Source organism: Crinia signifera, chromosome 2 (genome assembly GCF_055691185.1).
Source record: "Crinia signifera chromosome 2, ASM5569118v1, whole genome shotgun sequence".
In the NCBI taxonomy this organism is placed as follows: domain Eukaryota; kingdom Metazoa; phylum Chordata; class Amphibia; order Anura; family Myobatrachidae; genus Crinia; species Crinia signifera.
In genome coordinates, this window is record NC_139218.1 from 68,629,678 (window position 1) to 68,650,096 (window position 20,419).

General features: G+C 42.9%; 1 protein-coding gene across 1 annotated transcript in view; it reads right to left on the reverse strand.

The window, feature by feature from the left end:
* Nucleotides 1–577: 577 nt before the first annotated feature.
* BLMH (bleomycin hydrolase) overlaps nucleotides 578–20,419 on the reverse strand; it is a 63,231-nt gene continuing 43,389 nt past the window's right edge. The window contains exons 11-12 of the mRNA XM_083172308.1: nucleotides 6,686–6,755; nucleotides 578–2,826 (exon numbers count right to left, since the gene is read on the reverse strand). Of these exons, the coding sequence (XP_083028434.1) occupies nucleotides 2,678–2,826; nucleotides 6,686–6,755 (219 nt within the window). The 3' untranslated portion in view covers nucleotides 578–2,677. The remainder of the gene's footprint in view (nucleotides 2,827–6,685; nucleotides 6,756–20,419) is intronic.

The following is a 20,419-nucleotide window of genomic DNA, read 5'->3' on the forward strand; positions in this document are numbered from 1 at the left end:
TTAGACTTGGGTGGGATTTTACTTCAAAGCGAGATCTAGATTGCAGTGAAAAAATAAACAGTCAGTATTTTCCCTGCACAGAAACAAAATAACCCATCCAAATCTAAATCTCTCTGCACACGTTACATCTGCCCCCCCTGCAGTGCACATGGTTTTGTCCATTTGAGAAGGAATTTGCCTTTGTGAGTGAACCAGAATAAGGGCCACTGTGTAGTATATATTTCTTTACACAAAACTCATAGATGCCAATTCAGTTAATGTTTCAGTGACCCCATGTGGCACCTATGGTAGCACCAGATGCACAGATTTTTACATACTGTACATCTCTTGTGTTTTCCGATCTGTGCATATGCAGATTAGGAGCTGCAATATCGCTCCCAGACAGGCAGTGTTGCAGAAAACATGTCAATGCTGAAGCCAGTGGCTACAGTGGCATAAATAATGTTTTGCTTGTGGGCAGTCTCACCCCTAAATTCACCCATGTATGCCTTATGTAACCTTTATTTGGTAAGTGTTAAATGTTAAAATGTGCAAGAAGTTGTTCAAATAATTGAATGCAAAAGAGGTGAACATCAGATTGGCTGGTAAGTTTCTTTTTTTATTAAAAATTTCAAAAGCACCATCTAAAATCAGACAAAATAATATAAAGTAAGAAACAAGAATAAAAGCATAAAAATTAACCACAAACCACAAATGCTTGAGCTCCTGTCTGACATCATCGCATATTAATGTCTAAATTCCAACCAAACTAAAAAATAAGGCCTGATACATCAAGTGTAAAGAGACATCACGGTCTAATGTAGCTTGTCTTTTCTTATAGCTCACTTTTGTTTTCTGGGCAGCCATTTTATTTCACTTATTGACTTTACCATCTGCTTGGGTGACAGGTAATGTCATATCTACTGCCACTACAGATGGGGTGCAGTTCCTATGAGGCCTAGAGTTGAGGGGTGCCTGGTGACGCTAGTTCACATGCCAAAGGCATTGGCCTGCTCAAACGATGATGCTACTCTACTCATGTCCAGAACAGAGGGGGAGCCTGAGGAGGCATAGCCAGGGCCTGTCCTAAATTTTGCTAGCAGGCCCTCAGTTGTAAACTGCTGCCTTTTTATAGAATACATCATTCATTTTGCATTTTATAAAGTACTTTAAAAAGTAAGTCTTACAGGAGAATCAGAGGAGTATAAAGTACTAGTGGCCCAAAGCCCCCACAGTGATTTGAAATATCTTTATAATGTACAGGACAGTATACAACGGTTTGGTGAGTAGACTAACAGATATGATCAACATTTTTGGCCAACATCCCTAAGCCGAGTTTACCAAAAATGTTACCTACTTAAGGCATTGATGGGCAGCTAATGGCCCTAGCCCTCCTAGGCTTTACTTACAGGCTCAGCTTCTTGTTCTTTTATTATTAGATTGATCTGTTATAGCTGGTGATTCTTGTTAAAAAGCATGTCAATATGTAATAGCAGGCAGGTGAGTCTTTATCAATTAAATGTATTGTTTTCACATTGGGCTTAATGGTCCTTTGCAGCACTGCAGATAAGAAGGTCACTCATGGGGCCCCTGAAGACATCAGGACGCATTTCGATGATTTACGGATCCTACTTGATAACAAGAAAAAGAAAAAACAGCAGAAGCTAACACCGATGAAGCACTCTGAAGTGAGCTACATGACTAGGAAAACAAAAAGTGACACTAAAAACATCAGAGGATCACAGGATCTTCTGCTTGTTGATAGGTGGGGAGTATTTCACACCCTGGTTCCCTATTGGCTAAGCCCATGCACCAATTCCATCCAATCTGGTAAATCCATAGTACGCCTGGGGGTATTCTACAGCACTCGGCTTTTAGCAGTTAAGTGTAATTTAAATCAATTAAAACTCAATTATTAAGTGGCTTGTCTCATCTTGGGAGTTTTTACTTACTAATGAATCTCCAGGTGTGTATAAAAGATTTGGATTATAAAGCTAGGCACACACTTGCACAAATACTGGGTCTATAACACGATATCGGCTAATCAGCCCAATAACTATACAGGTGTGTATGTAGGACCATTGGATAATACACAGTTTAAAGCTCTCCTGCAAAGGTCAAATCGGAAGGTTACTTCCTTAGAACATCATACACATTGAGCTAATTATAAGCTCCGCGTGTACGGTGGGCATTTATCTGATCTGTAGAGAGATCCACACCGTGTGTACCAGGCTTAAGCATTTAGTAAGGTGTATGTACCAAAGAGAAGCATCTGCAACTCTCAATGTTCTGTGATTTTTCTAGAGGGAAAAGACACAAAAAAAATTCATATCCCTTTCTCAATACATTATACAAATCATCATCAATATGCTGATTCTGCCATCACGGTAGAGGTTCTAAACCCGAACAAAGCTCCAACTGATCATACCTGTTGCAAATTAATGATTAGAACTAGTCAGAGAAACTGATAAGAGTAATAAAAATGTGTGATGAGCGGAATGAAGAGATGCTCTTCCTGAGTGGTGGGTGTAGGCAGCAGTCCCCTGGGGTGTATTGTCCATCCCGTTTCCTTGTCATGGGTAAACATGCAGTGTACTGTTGAGTGTAAGTTCCCAGTGCTACATCGAGTCATGAGTAGGATATTTCTGGTCTTGATGGTGAAGAGAGGACAGTAGGAACACTTTTAATTTTACTTCTACTAAGCTAATGCGCCCATTGGGTCCCAGGCTGGTAGCACCACCGGTTCCTGCTTTAGAACCTCTTGAACTTCCTCAGGTACATACTTCTTGTCCACAACAACTTCATAGACATACTCAGAGAACCAGTCATCAGTCATGATAAGATAGCCTGGACAGAAGCAAAAACATTTCCATTAGTAATGCTATAGCGGGAGTGTATATTCATTCAAATGTCTGTTTATAGCATCACTCTGTAATTTTACACAAATGTTATGCTACATATTGCCATACCATGCATGCAGAGCTGGTTAATAAAACACATGGGATAAGAGCAATAAACAGCCTAGCACACTCAATTAGGAGCCCGTGTGTGATGCTGGGGCCTGCTGGACCTTGTTATAGAAATGTACTTAATGTTATAGTACTGGCAGGGAATGCACTATTCAAACACACTCTGGGTTTTGGAGAGATCTAAGCATACCATCGCTTACAGGCTTGGCAGAGACAGAAAGACTTAACATATGAGTGAAGTCTTTTCTATTAGAGAAAGGAAAAACCAATGCACGGTTCCCTATGCTACAATCAAAGGGGATAAGTTCTTTAGATAGGCAAAATGCCGGCTATTGTGCTATGTTGCTTTCTTTAATTACACATTTCCTTTCTAAATCCCACCCAAATTCCTGCTCCTTACAAGTAAGCTGGAGAACAATATATTGGTAATGTGCATGAAATAGCCAGCAAAGACTGCCTATTGCATAACCATGTATACAGTTACTGTACTACGAGCCTAGATTACCGGACACTTAGATTTTAGTAATGAAAACAATGTAGGAAATGTTACTTGACACTCAGGTTAATACTCTATGGAAACAGGCAATCACTGGGGTTCTGGGCCTCTGGTTTGTTCTGAGGTTGAGTATTATTTCAGGCATACTTTAAGATTGAAATGCTATATACTAATGGGCACACAAATCATTGATTTAAAACAAGCCAACTTGCTAACCATTCTTCAATGAAAAGAGTGAACAATGGCCCTTATTCTGGTTCACTCGCAAAGGACAATTCCTTCTCAAATGGACAAAACCATGTGCACTGCAGGGGGCAGATGTAACATGTCAATAGGCTTCTTTTACGAAGTATGAAAAAAATGCACTCAAATGATAAGGCTGTGTCTTCGATTGAGTATTATTTTCAGTCATTAGGGTTTGTGGTCTGTGGTTACTGCCATTACCATAAGAAATTCTATTTTTAAGGTAGGACTTCCTATACTGCTCTTATCAGAATTTTGTGAAAGGGGGCTGCTGGTCAACTTTGGTCTCACCAATGAAACCAAGTTTCCGTTACTTGATAGCCTCCTGTTTCCAGGTGGAGATTTCCAGAAAACACTTTTTCCTCAGCCCCTAGTTAGATTTAAAAAGGAAGCTGGCTTGTATCTCCATTGTTTCCCAGCTTACCACGTGCTCCCAACTTGATTGATGGAGAGCACAAGAAGAAATTCTAACTTGGGAGAAGTAAAATGAAATAACTACTGCTAGATCAGATCGGAGCTGCATCAGCAAGTTATAATTCAGCAAAAAGCAAGCCACAAGTTCAATACATCAAAGTAGAGCAGAGTTGGTAAACTAAAACACTGATATGAATATGGGGAGTTAACACCAGGGCTGCCATCAGAAATTGTGGGGCCTGGGACTGACAAAATAAGCAGCGCCATGATCCTGCAGACATAATGTTACCTTATCTGTGACTACCTTTAAACCTGTTGCTTCCTTGAATTCCTATGTACTAACAAGTCTATATTGTTGGTTGCTTTGTCTCTTCCAACGGTGGAGGCCATATATACAATTATAAACTTATCAGCAGGTGCAGACAGTGGATTTGAGAGGGGAGGTGGTACTTTTTACCTTGGCCCTGCTTGCCCCCTCCCCGATTGCAGGGAGAGAGAGAACCAATTCCCTCTGCAGCACTCTCTTTCCACCCCAGTACAGTCCAATGTGCTGAGCAGGGGAACAAGGCAGCTGCATCCGGTCCTCTCCTTCTCCCGATGCCCTTCCCCCCACGGTGTCTGTAAAGTGATTTTTATTGTAGGAGGCCTGGCCACACACACACACACTTATTTTTCCGGGGTCCGGCTGACATGTTGGCGCCCCCTGCTTGTCCTGGCCCAGGACAAGAATCCCAGTAGTCCCCCAAGATGACAGCCCTGTGACACACAACTGCTCACATACCAATGTCTCACATAAGTCCCATGAAAGGCAGTATAGAGATAGTATACACATATTCTAGGATCTCTTGGCTTGCTTTTTAAAAAATCTTACTAAAGGTGCATACACACAGTGAGATTTTGGCTATGTACGATTTTGACTAGGAGATCTTCCTTGAACTCCCCGGAGCCCAAACCATTCAATTTTGACTATATGTATGAGATTTTGACTATGGCTGATTTTGACTTTACTAGAAAAGTAGACTGTATACAATATAGTCACAATTGGCTTGCCTGCACAGTCTATTTATTCTTGTAATGCCGATCCCATGGGGGCGCACTTCGGCATCGCAAGCTGTATACAGTATACTAAAGCTGGTTATGTACCCAGCTTTAGTATACCGGTGACTTCCATGCAGCCAATGGGGATATGATAAACTCCAATCTGCCCACTAACAGTAGAACTATTGTGGTTAGGCAGCCATGGCTAAGACATTGTAAAAACAATGACCATCTTATTTTATATACACAAGTCATTTAAACTTTAATTATATCGATATAGCTCCACGCGCTCCTCGTGAAGTGAGACTATGACATACCAGCAATGTTTTTAATGTGTGCTGAACTACACTTTAATTCAACCATCATAAGAAATAGAAGATTGAGTTTTATGGATAAGCTGCTCTTAACATGAAATAATAATCTTCATAGTTGCAGTCAATACTGTATATAGAATGCTTTGGCAAACCTGCAAAGGAAAATGTACTTGTAAATAGGAGCGCTTCATAATCCGCTATGGAATCTCTTATTCTAATCTCTACGGCTCTTTGTAGAGGCTTATTCCAGACAATCCAAGTTAGAGCTCTAGAACTTCTACTAATTAATAGAGCGGTTTGTGACTGCATAGCTTTGAGGTATTAGCAATGATTACAAGTTATCCTGGCAATGCTGGCTCTGCTGTATAAATGTATTGGCAGGTTCAACATACTCATTCTACCCCCAGCTTCTGTATAAGCGGTCTAGCCTTCTATTCATTACACTCCCAACAACACACTGTATCTATGCTTTGGAGAAATATGGCTAACCGAACACACGAGTGTGTCTGGGTAATGAAATGTCAAAGCCATCATGTTACATAGTGCTCTACAGTTACATAAGGAGTGCATGAAAACAAATATAGTTTTCAACCTAGGTTTAAATTTAATTAAATTGGTTACTTAGGAAAGTAACCAATTGTGGACTGTAACAGGACAGACAATTTATTTTCTTACTACAATGCTTCCAATCATATTTTATTAGTGCTAGGATCCATGTACTAAGAAGCAGTTTCAGTAACAATTTTGTACACAATATTTATGACCGTTTATGGTGTTATGCACGTCTATGACTAATTTTGATATGGCCAACTCACATCAATGAAATGGGATGCTGTCCTGATCTTGGCAGTGGGGTATTGACATAGTGATTGACATTTAATGGTGGATTACATGATGTATATGTCAAGAGATGCGGGATATATGGGTGGTTTTGAAATGATAAAAAAAGATAATTAGAAAAGTGAAAGATGCCGCTTAGAACACAGCCTAATAATTTATAAAAATTCATAAATGGACATAACGAATTTGCATTATTAATACACCACTGTGTAACTGTTCAGACTCATACTTTAACATAAAATATTGGTTAGGTTCAATTTTCCTGAGCCAGTAAGATCTGTGTACCTTCTCACATCATGTTTTTTCACTAGAAGGCCAATATCCGTTTTTTTTTCTCCAGAGGTGGTGTAACATGGCAGATTATATGAGCTTGGAAATCAGGAATGACTCACCTTTATTTCCACGATCATCTCCCCATGAGTTTTCTACTCGCCATTTCTCATATTCTCCTTCTTGGCCCTCCTAAGAGATAGAGACATACATAATATTTAGTCTTTTAAACAAGCACCTGATGCAAGCAAGATAATAGAGTCACCTGCGGCTGTTATGTAGCATCTGCAAATGTAGCACGCACCTGTTTTATGATATTTAGCCTGTATCTGTTTCTTAACTAGAGACTATGCACTTAAATTATTTCAATACTATTTGTGATTGTAGAGACACCAGATGGTCTGAAGTGGAATACCAGACCAGTCAAAAAGGAGTCTCACAAAAAGGAAATAGGATCCATTCCATATTTTGCAACAACCTGGAAAATGCTTACATCAGACTTTAGAAAACCCCAGAGAGACCGTATGAACCATTTTAGCTCCTGTAGTTTGGTTTTGATAGAAAACCAGTAAGGGTCTCTGGGGGTGTATGGGTGAAGAGGTGAGCCCCATCCACCTCTGATTCCATCTAGAAGCTAGGACCTGTGAGGAGGGCTAGGGTAAGGAAAACTGTATGCCCAAAAGGGGCTTCAGTATCGGTGGTTTCTAGAGGACGTATTCCCACTGTCAGCGGGACGCTGCATGCACTGTTGACTATAACCCAATACATTGAATTGTAAATGTTTATTTGTAGTGCTGTTGGCACCAAAGGTCTGTAGACTGTATGCTTGGTCTATAACCACCTGACGGCTGTGCGATATTAACCAGGCAGGGAGTTTGTTGTTACTCCAAGTTGTGGTGTGACCAACTTGGTCTTTAGGTACAGTAGAAAGGAACCTGTGATTTAGTAAAATGGTTTTGTTTTCACAATATACCTTGGCGTCAGTATTGTAACTTTATGACAATCCTAACAATGTTACATATTATAAAACTAGGATTTCCATTCCCTAAAACACTTAATTTACTGTACACAAAAAATTTAAAAGATACAAAAATTGTTGAATTTCCTTTCCTTGGAATGGCATTGGTCCTTCAATGTCCATGTTATTAAAATGGGTACTCTTTACCTAGAAGGGCGCCCGCGATTAGAATCGCGGGCGTCGGGAGTAAAAAATCGCGGTCATCGCGGGTACATAAAAACGGGTGCCCGCGATGACCGCGATTTTCCCATAGGGAACAATGTTAAAAAGGATGATTGACCGCGATTTTACATTCAATGCTTCAATGGCCGCGATTTGGCCATAGGAATCAATGTTAAATGGGCTACAGAGCCCAAATAGGCACAATTAACACTTAAATGTCCCCCCAAATTTTTAACGCCACCCCACGATCCACGCCAACCCGAAGCGTGGCGAGCGCAGCGAGCCCGCGAGGGGCGGCGGTACGCGTCCTCCGACCTTTTCATGCCCTACTATCCACGTCGGCGTGGAGTTGAGAATAGAATAGTGTGGCGAGCACAGCGAGCCACCGAGCCCGAAGCGTGGCGAGCCCCGCGAGGGGACGCGGATACCTTCACAGGTAAACGCGTCCCTTTGCGGGCTTCACAGGTGTCCGCGTCGCCACGGACACCTGTGAAGCCCGCGAGGGGACGCGTATAACTGTGAAGGTATCCGCGTCCCCTCGCGGGGCTCGCAACGCTTCGGGCTCGGTGGCTCGCTGCGCTCGCCACACTATTCTATTCTCAACTCCACGCCGACGTGGATAGTAGGGCATGAAAAGGTCGGAGGACGCGTACCGCATTGAATGTAAAAATCGCGGGCAGGACTAAATTTAACATTAAACCCTATGGGAAATCGCGGTGATCGCGGGCATCGCGTCGCGGCCGTTAATGTACTGCCCGCGATCACCGCGATGGGCGCCCTTCTAGGTAAAGAGTACCTTAAAATGTTTACATAGTAGCCAGGATTTATAAAACAAGCTTTCATTTGTTTTGTGCCTTTAATTAATTTAATTTGTCCAAAATAGCTAAAAAGGAGTTAATAAAGGGTTATAGACTGACTTCGTACAATCAACTGCACAACATTGCAGAATCAGTTCAGACATTTGTGAGTGGCTTCAAAAGAGTGTTTGCAGATAATGGCAAGAACTCCAGAAGAACGTGTCCCCCCCCCCCCCCCCCCTTAGATTAATCCTCAGCCTTTGAATTATTGCTCATGCAGCTGTGGATTTAATACGGCTTGGTCCTTTACTATCCCTAATCAGGCAGCAAAAAGTCCCAGAAGAGGTTTCTTTCTTTTGCTTTTGTGCATTTAGTTAGATAATCCAGATAAGGAAAATACCACATTCTATAACTATCAGGGGGAATGAAAGCAAACCAGGAGGTCAGTGTACAAAATTTCATTATAATGAATAGACTCCCAGGGTCTTGGCGTCATCCGGCTCTCATTAGGCCAGACTGTTGCAATAACGGTTAGAGGGTAATTTTCTTCTCCCTCCCATTAAACAGAGAGAGTGTATGTCAGATGCTGGTCCCTTGGGGTATAAGATGTGTACAGGAGGGGGCATGCTTAAGAACAAGAACAGCTAAAAGTTTGTAGTGTAAAGTAATAAGAGGAGGTTAGAGTCGTCCTTCCTCGTTCACATGGAGGTTTCTCTCTAGAAACTGTATAAGTGTTTCTATACAGAAAATCCACGTTCAACATGATTTATAATGATTAGTTAATGAGATCCTTATTTTACAGAATAAAATGTGTTGGAAGGTAAAGGTAAGGTTTCTTCTAACAATAAATACAGATGAGTCTTTGTATATATTTGCTGCAGTCACGACAAGCACCCTATCTTGGCACGTCAGGTCTTCTCAGAATCTTCTCACTACGGACGTCTTTTTTTGCCAAAAGATGTCTTTGTTGCAACGTGATGTAGACACACGATGAGACTGTGCTGATTAACCCCTTCAGTGGCAATCCCGAGAATTTTCCGGACTGTGCCTCAGTGCCCAGTCTGGCAAGCCCGGAAAATTCTCGGGATTGCCACTGTTTACAGCCGGGCAGCGCTGCCGAGTTCAATCACTGAACTCAGGCAGCTTCGCGCTGCCCGGCTCCCTCCCCTCTGCGGCGCCGCCTCCTGCCCCCTCCCCTCCGGGGTTTTGTATTGAAGTCCCCGGCACCGGCTTATGACAAGCCGGCTGTCAGGGACAGGTACGCAGTGCGGGGGCGCAGGTCCGGGCAGCCGCTGATTGACAGTGCAGTGGGGCTGCCCAGACCCAGGGAGGTAGTGGTGTTTTTTTTTTTTTTTTAATACATTACATTAACAATCACAGTCTCCTCATTTTTTGCAACAAAATGCATTTTTAGAGAAAAAAGGCAGCCCAACCTTAGAAAATGTGTACAGGACCAGAGAGCTCCCTCGCAACACGCATTTTGTGATGCATGTTGTATTAGGAGCTGACCTTGAAAGATACCCGAGGAAGATCGGAATATGTGGGTGCTTGCTCTATTGACATACAGTATATGGTCATTTATGTAGTTCAGTTTGGCATCAGTGGAGAAAAACAGCCGGGAGGAACTCTTGATATATAAGGTGTGCCCAAATGAAAAGGAGACTTTTGCTGCAGCGGCATGGTATCTAATCGCAGTGGGTTAATGTGTTTGCCTATAGGTGTCGCTCCCAGTTGCGCATGCGTAGTGAACGGCTTTGCCGCAGTTTCTTTATTCCTGGAGTGGTTTTGCGCGGTCGGGTGCATGATGGAATCCTCCAGAACAGCACAGAGAGTTTTATACAATTTATTCATGCAGAAGGTGAGCGTGCTTGAGAAATTTATTGCAGGAGGACGGCGGTGTACGGAGAGCAGAGTCACGCACGGTGCACCATATTCCGGCTGGTATCAGCGTAAGGAGGCAGGACGCGAAAGCATCAAGGACTTGCCCCGGCCTGGGCAGGCACACGTACTCACCAACCCTGCCGATATCTACCCATGTGACTCCCATATCTTCGGACCAAAAAATAAAAAAAAAAAATCACTGAAAGGTCAATGGTTTACCGGTGACAGGGAGGTGCACGACACCATGGAAAGACTGGATCTGTCAGCTACACTGAAGCCATCCACTCCCTTCCTATGCGCTGGGATCAGTGCATCAGTGTCAATTATGTGTAGTTGTAATGTTACATACGAACAGTCATTAAATAATATTCTTTATAAACAACTGTAGTCTCCTTTTCATTTGGGAACACCTTATACTTGTTTCCAAGAACTGGTTGTTGCCAGTTTTCTCCTACAGACAGTAATTGACCATCATATCTTGCTCTTCATGAATGCAGTCTAACATGGGTATTCAATGTGTGCAGATATTTCCGATAGTGGTAAGTCTTTGATAGTCGGATCAGCTGTGATTGACGATCTCAGTGAATTTTCCCCTATTTAGCTATACAGTATATGTCCTCTTCAGGTCACGTGTCATTCTATGGAAGAGTGATACACACTTACACTGTAATCGAAAAGAAATAAACCACAGTATTGAGTGGTTCATCAAGCGCTGGTGGAGCGGTGTGGAAGTCTAGGTACACACACGCCATTTTGTGATAGTATGGCCGCCATTTTGGTTCGCAGAGTTGCGCAAATAAAGTTACCATACCCGAGTATGTGTGACAATGTGGACCAGAAGAGTAGACATTCTATCACACATAAATTCATAATAACACACTTACACGAAATGAAATATAGTTAAAAGGTTTAGAACGCCACACATAGCTTAGTTAGCCCTGCACACACCTGTCTATATCGTGTTTAGTACCGTTCCGTTCAGCTCATTATGCGAAGTATTCCGGTCATTGCGAATATTTCGCAATGTACACTGTCCGATAGTTATGGACATATTCCATATCCCAGAGACAGTTTCTGTTGTAAGTAGTTAACAAAGGAAACCAGATAAAACCGGTTCTTATCCTTGCTGACGCCGAAACCACCAAACAAAGGACTCTTAAAGTTTACTCCCCTGCACCTGGTCAGACCAGGTACAGCGTCTAACCTCCAATCACAGTGGACCGGACATATGATCTCTGACCAATGAGAATGGCCTTTGACCTCCCCCTTCTGACCCTATAAGATAGGCGACCCGGAGCAGGCTCGGTCTCTTCGGCACAACTACTTTCCCTGGACCTTCCTACCGGACTATCGCTCATTCCTGAACGATAGTGAGCTCTGACCGGACTGCTTTTCACATACTAGATGACCACGGTAAACGGTTGCATTTATCACGGTATTTATCCTTGTAGTTATTGTTGGCTGATTGTGTCTTGTATTTGTATTCTTTCCCCTTAGCAGAGTTTGTTTAGTATTCATTGTTATTGTATTGTATCACTTGTTATACCTGTTTATTCTTATTTCTGTAACCCCCTTTTGTCCATTAGGGACTTTAATACAATCTTTTTACGGAAGTTCTAACCTCCTTACTTCTATTCAGTGGTCGTGTCTAGTTATTCGCATAATAGCGATAAGGTACATTTAGGACTCTGTCCTTACATTGCGGACTCTGTCCTTTAAGGTATATTCGCACAATTGGAGACAAAGTCCTGCGAAAGGATCTCTTATTAAGGTATCGGTTCTTGGTGTATAACATACAATAGACTGTACGCTGCGCTGCGCTACGTTTTGTTCGCACGCAGTTAGGTATAACGGGTAAGCAGGTTACGGACACATTACGTAACCTGCGCTTTCCACTTATTGTCTCCTTGGTCATATAATATCGGTATTAACAATTGAGGGCTCGTCCGTCCGCTCCACAGTCCAGAACTCAGTATCAGGCGTGCGGCTCGACCTATACCAGCAAAAGGGTGGAAGTATTTATTTGTTTCCATTGCTGGATAGGCCGAGTCCACGGCGGTGCGGGGTTCGGGAAGTGCTAGCGCTGAACCCGGAGTACAATAAGTGAAAGCCACATGTTTTAAAAGCATATCATACCTAAGTGTTTAGTAAACTGTACTTCTGCCTGCCACAAGTAGTTTAACGGGGTATAGTGTCTTGGGCTGCTTGTTTATTATAGTATATGTACCACGTGCGATAAGGTTCGCACACGTGGAATCTGTGTTTATTATAGTACATAGAGGATCCCCTCTGTGCAAAACTATAATTGTTTATTGTTAGCTACCGCAAAAACAGGGACTCCGCCACGTGGCGACAAGTCCTGGGCCTTTTGCAGTAACGTAAAGCGTCTATTGTGTATTACGCAAGGTGCGCGCGCACGTGCCCACATCGGGAAAGTTTCGCATCTTTGTACGTGGTTTACGGATTAAGTACGGGATTTATTTCGCATCTTGATACGTAACTCTCGGACAGAGTTAAGGGATTTATTCCACATTTAGGCGCAATTACTACGTATAGCGAAACCCGAGCGCAACCTTGCAAATACACTATAGAACACGTGGGTGGCCGATTCATCGGCGGCCTGTGAACAAGCGCACGTACACACGTGGCTGTTCATTGGTACTGCACACGCAGCACACATAGGAAGAAGTGAACAGTATTTAAACCACTAGCTTTATTTAAACAGTATAGTAATATACTGCGAATGAAGCGGTGATTAAGAAAAGAAAATAAGGTTTTCTTTTTGTTCATTTTCTCATAAGCAAGCAACTCAAGCATTATTTTAATAGATTCCTATAGCTTATTATAAGGGATTTATACCTGCATAAGAATCTAGTGAAAAGCTACCGGCCTGGGAAAAATTTTCTGTACAGAAATATTTCAAAAATAAGCATAAGACCTAGGTGTAAATAGCGCCCAGTGTGAAAAAGAACTGAGGCGGACGGGTGTGGGACGGACACAACCCAAGCGCAGTGTAATAGGACAGGTCCAGTTAGGACAGGGTGTACGTGCCGACGTACACATAGGAACTGCCCCTTCAGTGGAATTAATTCCGCTAGGAGGGTACAAGAAGATATATCGGAACGCACTTGTTTCCGATTAGCTACTTTAGAAATCCGATTTTTGGGGGTATAGGAAAACAAGTTTGTTATACCCTGGAAAAATTGTGCCGCATCAAGCAAGTTGGCTAGAAGTTCGCTGCTAGTTGAGAGCTTGGTGATTGAGTATAATACCTCGTATCCTTCGCACCTGCTTGACTGTGGGATGTTCTAGGAAGCTGTAGAAGTGAGTGTTTGGGGAGCTCTCAGATAAGTAATAACCCACCGATATCTATTAAGCTGTGAACGTTTATTCCTGTAACTATGGGTAATAACGGGTCACGCTGTGATAACGTGCAAGATAGGGAGGAAGCAAGCCGGCCAAGAGGATCGGCTGCTTTTATTATGTGCAAGAAGCACGGTGAACTCGCAGTTGTTTACCAAAATAAATGGAGAAAAATGACACAAGGCAGCAAGTTAGAATTTCCCAGTGTTGGTAGCTTCGATCCAGAAATCTTATCGGCAGTAAAAGATGAAATATGCCTACTCTCCAGCCGTAAGGAGAGAGTGAAGCATATAGATATTCTTAAATTGTGGCAGAAGGAAGGACAGGAACAATGGGGAATCAAAGGTCTGGCAATACCGGACACAATCAGCCACAATAAAAATGCAACCGTTGCCGCAATAGAATCAGCTCCCCCACCCCCATATGTGCCGAAGGGGTTAATGACTTATAAGAAAGACATAAGTAATAATGTATCCATTGCTAACTTGTACCCTGTTTTTACCCTCTATAAGCAAGATACAGATCCACAAGGGAGATTCCTGACATCAGCCATCCCTTGCGAAGCTAGCGGAAAGGAGAGAGAGGCTGAGACAGCCCAAGCTGCTGTTGCCGTGCTGGTCGAGGAGATGGCTGATGCCAGGAACACGATTGGAGACACAGGTAAGTACACACAACACAGCACAGAGATAGTTGCTCCTGAGATGTTGTCCAATGGTGCAGGGGAGATACAGATCCGCCCTCTGCACACAGTGGAACCTCCTTGTGGAAGGGGAGACGGGGATGAGGTAATGCCTGTAAAGGATAGTAACATGCACAATACATGGACACGATTGGAACGTCATTCAATCATCAAAAATTTCCCTGATCCCAGCAAAGATCTGGCAAAGTGTCAGAAATTTGTAAGGGAGCGAGGAAATTCAGATGAGCCCACCAATAAAGATTGGCGATACATGTTGAGAGCTTGCCTCCCTTCGCACATAAATGTCCAGAAGTTCATTCGAGACAGTGGTGTGGAGGGCGATAAGATTTTAACTGAACAGGGCAACCAGGAAAATATACGCCTAATAAATATACAATTGGGTGTATATTTCCCAGGGACAGTTGAAAATACCCTAGGGTTCACCATCACACAGAAAGATGGTGAAGTAGCTAGCGAATATTTCAACCGGGGTTTGATGGCAATATCAAAATACACTGGTGTCTCTAAACCTAAGGACGACCCCCACTTGAGGGAGCTGATTGTGTCTGTGCTGGTGGAAGGGCTTAACAAAAACCTGAGAGCCAGAGTCCAAACTTCCTTTCCAAATTGGCGTGGAATGACAGTAGACGCCCTACGGAAATCTGCTGTGGACCACGACCGCAACATTAAGAAGCACAGGGAACTGCAAACTGACAAACTGATGATGGTTAGCATCCAAGCCCTTACTAATGCCCCAAACAAAGCTGCATACCAACAACGAAACACCAGGGAAACAGGTAGAAAGCCAATTATCTGTTACAACTGCAATAGGGAAGGTCACTACTCAGCTCATTGTAGGTCAGGAAACCCCAGGAGTTATCAAGACACATAAGCGAGAATGGGAATCTCACAAAGGAGAGACACGGAGATACCCAGCCCCTAGACAATGGGAGGAGACAGACAGGTCACGCAACATGCCTCCTTCCCATCTGATGGCTGACACTGTGCTAAGGGCAACCCAGGTCAGACAATAGGAAGCAGGTCATACCTGCATCCTACAACCAGTTAGACTAACTCAATACCTTAGGGAGGAGCCTCAGATATGGGTAAGTGGAATAGTTTAAATATAAAGTTTTTTTGTATCAAACCAGTTAACAACATTCCCTCCTGGTCTAGGTTGTGCCAAGCAATCAGTAGCAGCAATTGGGGTAACAGGAAAAATACAACATTTCCCACTGACGAAACCAGCGGAGGTTACAATCGGGCCTCTGCATACCAAACACTCTTTTCTGTTGGCTGCAGCGGCCCCGACAAACCTCCTGGGTAGAGATTTACTATGTAAAATGGGATGTGTCATCTATTGCACCCCTGATGGGGTATTTCTGGACACTCCTAGAAATCTTACACAAGAAGTGCAAGATATGCTGGACAGTCCTCAGAGGCTAATGTTGTATTCCACTGTTATAGAGTCAAATCCATCTAAGGTAGCTAAAAACTACAGCACAAATACCGAGTTCCCTTTGAACTAAAGATGGGAAGGACACAGGATCAATGGCAACCATAGCTTCAATAGAAACCCTGTTAAAAACAGAAAGTATAGCGCCCCAAAGTACAGCTTCACCATTCGAAACCTGAGGTTGAGCTGGGAAAATACCCAGTGAAATAACAAGGTTCCCAAAAGAGAACTTTTAGCTAAATACCCCTAGACACAGCCCATAGTCACAACCACACTGGGAAACAGAAAGAAAGGGAGGGCTTATGAATCTGAACAGGAGTTGAAAAGGGTAAGAACCAAATAGTTGAGAGCCAATTCCCCCATAGTGCTAAATCCTGGCGTCCTCAAAATAAAAGAAAAATGTTTCTGTTGAAAATAAATGTACACATTACTGTCATTAATATCTTCTACTTGTTTTTGAGTTTATCTCTCTCTCTTTTTCCAATTTTTTTCTCCTTCCCCTACCCTTCTGTTCCAGAAACCCACAAATCATAGAAAAACAGTTCGAAGAATCTGTCGCACCCCCAGCAGAGAAATACCATTGTGAATATGCGGTACCCTGTAAAGCGAGTAGTCACAATATAGATATTTTTCAGTAAATTTCGAACAAAGTCCCAATAACAGTAAGCATTACTCCTAATGTTACCCAGGGCAACCACAGCCACCATCTTGTGAAAAGCAGTCCAAGTAATGCACAAAGCATTCCCCTTCTACAAAGAATGAAAAGGGTTGTAAAACGCATTTACATATAAATAGGTGCAATCACAATACCCATGTCTTCACAGACAGATGTGGACAATAAAGAAGGAGAAACAGGCCTGATTACAGCTTTTTGCCATGGGTAAAACTGACACAAGAGACCATGTGATTTAGAATATTAGACCTGCTGAGGGGGCGGCAGATATAGTGACGTAAGAAACCTGGTGATGCCAGCCTGACCAATGTCGTACTGCAGTGTGCAATTAAACCCTATTACTTAAGCACATTCATACTTGTCTACACAGTGTAGTCGCCATAGCACTACTGGTAAACAAAACTGAGAATGTGGTGTTGGGGTGTGTTTTAACTGTTTATGCTCCTCATATAGTCTGGACACTCCTAAAATTCTGCCTAAACATGTGAAAAATATTCATCAGCCAAGTTCACTAAATGGGAACCTGCATTGATGTTACCAGTAAAAATGGGCAGTATTGTAAACCCAGCAACACTCTTACCAGGTGTGCCCACTAAGGCACAAGGGGTGGATTGGTGCTGAGGTTGCTGGAATAGTGGAATTTAGGGGGAGCCGAGAAGAATATGATTGCATAACATGTTTGAATCAGACCTTTGCAGCATGCCCCCAAAGGGTGGTAACAACCCATTGGAAGAGGTAATTCATTTTTTTTTCATTCTTTCCACAACACCGAGAGGGAAAATTGTACACTGGCTATACCGTAATAGATGGAAAAGGCATAGTAGAGGCTGAACCCATTGGACGTCTCACTCAGCAACAGCAGTCTCATTAGTAGTACTGCGGGCTGAGAGAAAAACAGCCAATATTCATGCCGACTCCAAGTATGTTTGTTGGGGTAATACAGAAGATCGTAGGGCCTATGGCACCTCAGATGTTCTGTTTCAGTAGCTGGCACTCCAGTGGCGCAAGCGTTGTAAGTTTAAAAGATTTCTGACAGTCACACAGCTGCCGGACAGAGTGGCTGTTATCAAGTGTAAAAACCACATCCTCAATGAGGATTCAGTGTCACTTGATGATGAACATGCTGGCAAGGCAGCTGGGTGAGCCATGCGCTCTGCGGATAATGTTTGTGGTCCCCCTATAAATGTCAGTATATTCACATAGTAATACAAGATTTGTGTCCCCTGCAGGAGAAGCAGTCTGGAAGCCGAAGGGATGTGGACAGGAATAGAAAGATGGACAAGGAAAACCAGTGACTCTGAGAACATGCCAAACTGTCAGGACAGAGATAGCCCATGGCCTGACTTGTCTTGACAGGGAAGGTATGTGGAAAAAAAATTAGTCCGAAATTACTGGTGTGCCCACAGACAGGTAAGACGACAGAATCATGCCTTACTTGTCTGGAGGAAAGAAACTGCAACGGCTGTTCCCACAGAGCCATCTCCACATCCCTCCTCCAGCAGGATCCTCTGCAGGTAATACAAAAATTGGCTTTGCACAGTCCACTCTAGAAGCAATATAGTTTTTATTATTATTTTTTTTATGTATATATATATGTATGTGTTGACGTTTGTGTGTATAGATATGGCAGCCCAGAAGCACCCTTGAGTATGCATATATATATATAAAAGGTTTAAGTCATGTGTTAACCTTCAGGGACTGATGGTACACCCCATAATCTCTTTTCGTAGTAGTAAAATCACTCTCAGAACTCCACCTCACTGGTTCCCATCGAAACATTGCTTGGCGGGCAGCCACAGGTTATGGTAATCCCACAAGGAGATCCTAGACCACAAATGCAAGTGATGTATCCACACCTGGAAAACTGCAGCAAAAGGACTTTGTTGACACCTGTTGTGAACTGTCATAACCATGAACCAGGAGATGTTGTTGTTGTTTCCCCTGCTTTGCCATATACAGGTTGCTTGATAGACCTTTGGAAAGGACCACCCCAGATCTTGTTGACCAGCACTACCTCAATAACAAAGTCGCAGAGAGAGATTCGGGTACGTTCGTCCTACGGCAGAAAGAACTGAAAACCGGAAGGTCCCTACACTCGAGGGCGAAAGAAAGAAATCACTAAGAGGCACCATTTCGGGAGGACTGGAGAGCAGCTAAGGTCAAGCAACCTGTACAAGCTACAAAACGGGACTGTGATACACCCCACTGGTAACAGGTTGAAAGGATCACTAACAAAATTTTTCCTTTCTCAGTTTTCCCTACTGTTGTGGGTCCTATTCTTGTCTTTTTCCCCCCCCTTTGTCCGTTCTCACCCTCCAAATCAAGGATACCGCCGCCGCCCTGCTGCCAGGCATTGGATGGACGATACAGAGTTCTGAGAGTGTGTTACCCGTCCCAGCTTAGGTTAAGGTAGAATCTATAAACTTGACACCTTACCCAGGACCGGATGTTTTAATACCATCATACTTAAAAGCATACCAAAAAGAGAGACAACAAAGAGTTCAAGGGTCTGTTGTCACAAACAATACCTACCAAAGGATGCCATATTTGTGAACGTGTATATGTTGTAACCACCCCTGTTTTTATTTTTATCCCAAAAATTGTACATTATCCTTCGTGACCCTGAGTAGATTGTTCGATAAATGCGGCCCATCGTTTATCCATGATCCTGGATCGGCCGAGAGCAGATGGTTTACTCCCCTTATATGTTTATTTCATGTATCCCAATTTCTCTGTTAGGATTATGAATTTCTGTTTTGTCGTGTGAAATATTTTGTAATGTAACAGTTTTATATTTACTGTTAAAGGGTGGACTGTGGAAGTCTAGGTACACACACGCCATTTTGTGATAGTATGGCCGCCATTTTGGTTCGCAGAGTTGCGCAAATAAAGTTACCATACCCGAGTATGTGTGACAATGTGGACCAGAAGAGTAGACATACTATCACACATAAATTCATAATAACACACTTACACGAAATGAAATATAGTTAAAAGGTTTAGAACGCCACACATAGCTTAGTTAGCCCTGCACACACCTGTCTATATCGTGTTTAGTACCGTTCCGTTCAGCTCATTATGCGAAGTATTCCGGTCATTGCGAATATTTCGCAATGTACACTGTCCGATAGTTATGGACATATTCCATATCCCAGAGACAGTTTCTGTTGTAAGTAGTTAACAAAGGAAACCAGATAAAACCGGTTCTTATCCTTGCTGACGCCGAAACCACCAAACAAAGGACTCTTAAAGTTTACTCCCCTGCACCTGGTCAGACCAGGTACAGCGTCTAACCTCCAATCACAGTGGACCGGACATATGATCTCTGACCAATGAGAATGGCCTTTGACCTCCCCCTTCTGACCCTATAAGATAGGCGACCCGGAGCAGGCTCGGTCTCTTCGGCACAACTACTTTCCCTGGACCTTCCTACCGGACTATCGCTCATTCCTGAACGATAGTGAGCTCTGACCGGACTGCTTTTCACATACTAGATGACCACGGTAAACGGTTGCATTTATCACGGTATTTATCCTTGTAGTTATTGTTGGCTGATTGTGTCTTGTATTTGTATTCTTTCCCCTTAGCAGAGTTTGTTTAGTATTCATTGTTATTGTATTGTATCACTTGTTATACCTGTTTATTCTTATTTCTGTAACCCCCTTTTGTCCATTAGGGACTTTAATACAATCTTTTTACGGAAGTTCTAACCTCCTTACTTCTATTCAGTGGTCGTGTCTAGTTATTCGCATAATAGCGATAAGGTACATTTAGGACTCTGTCCTTACATTGCGGACTCTGTCCTTTAAGGTATATTCGCACAATTG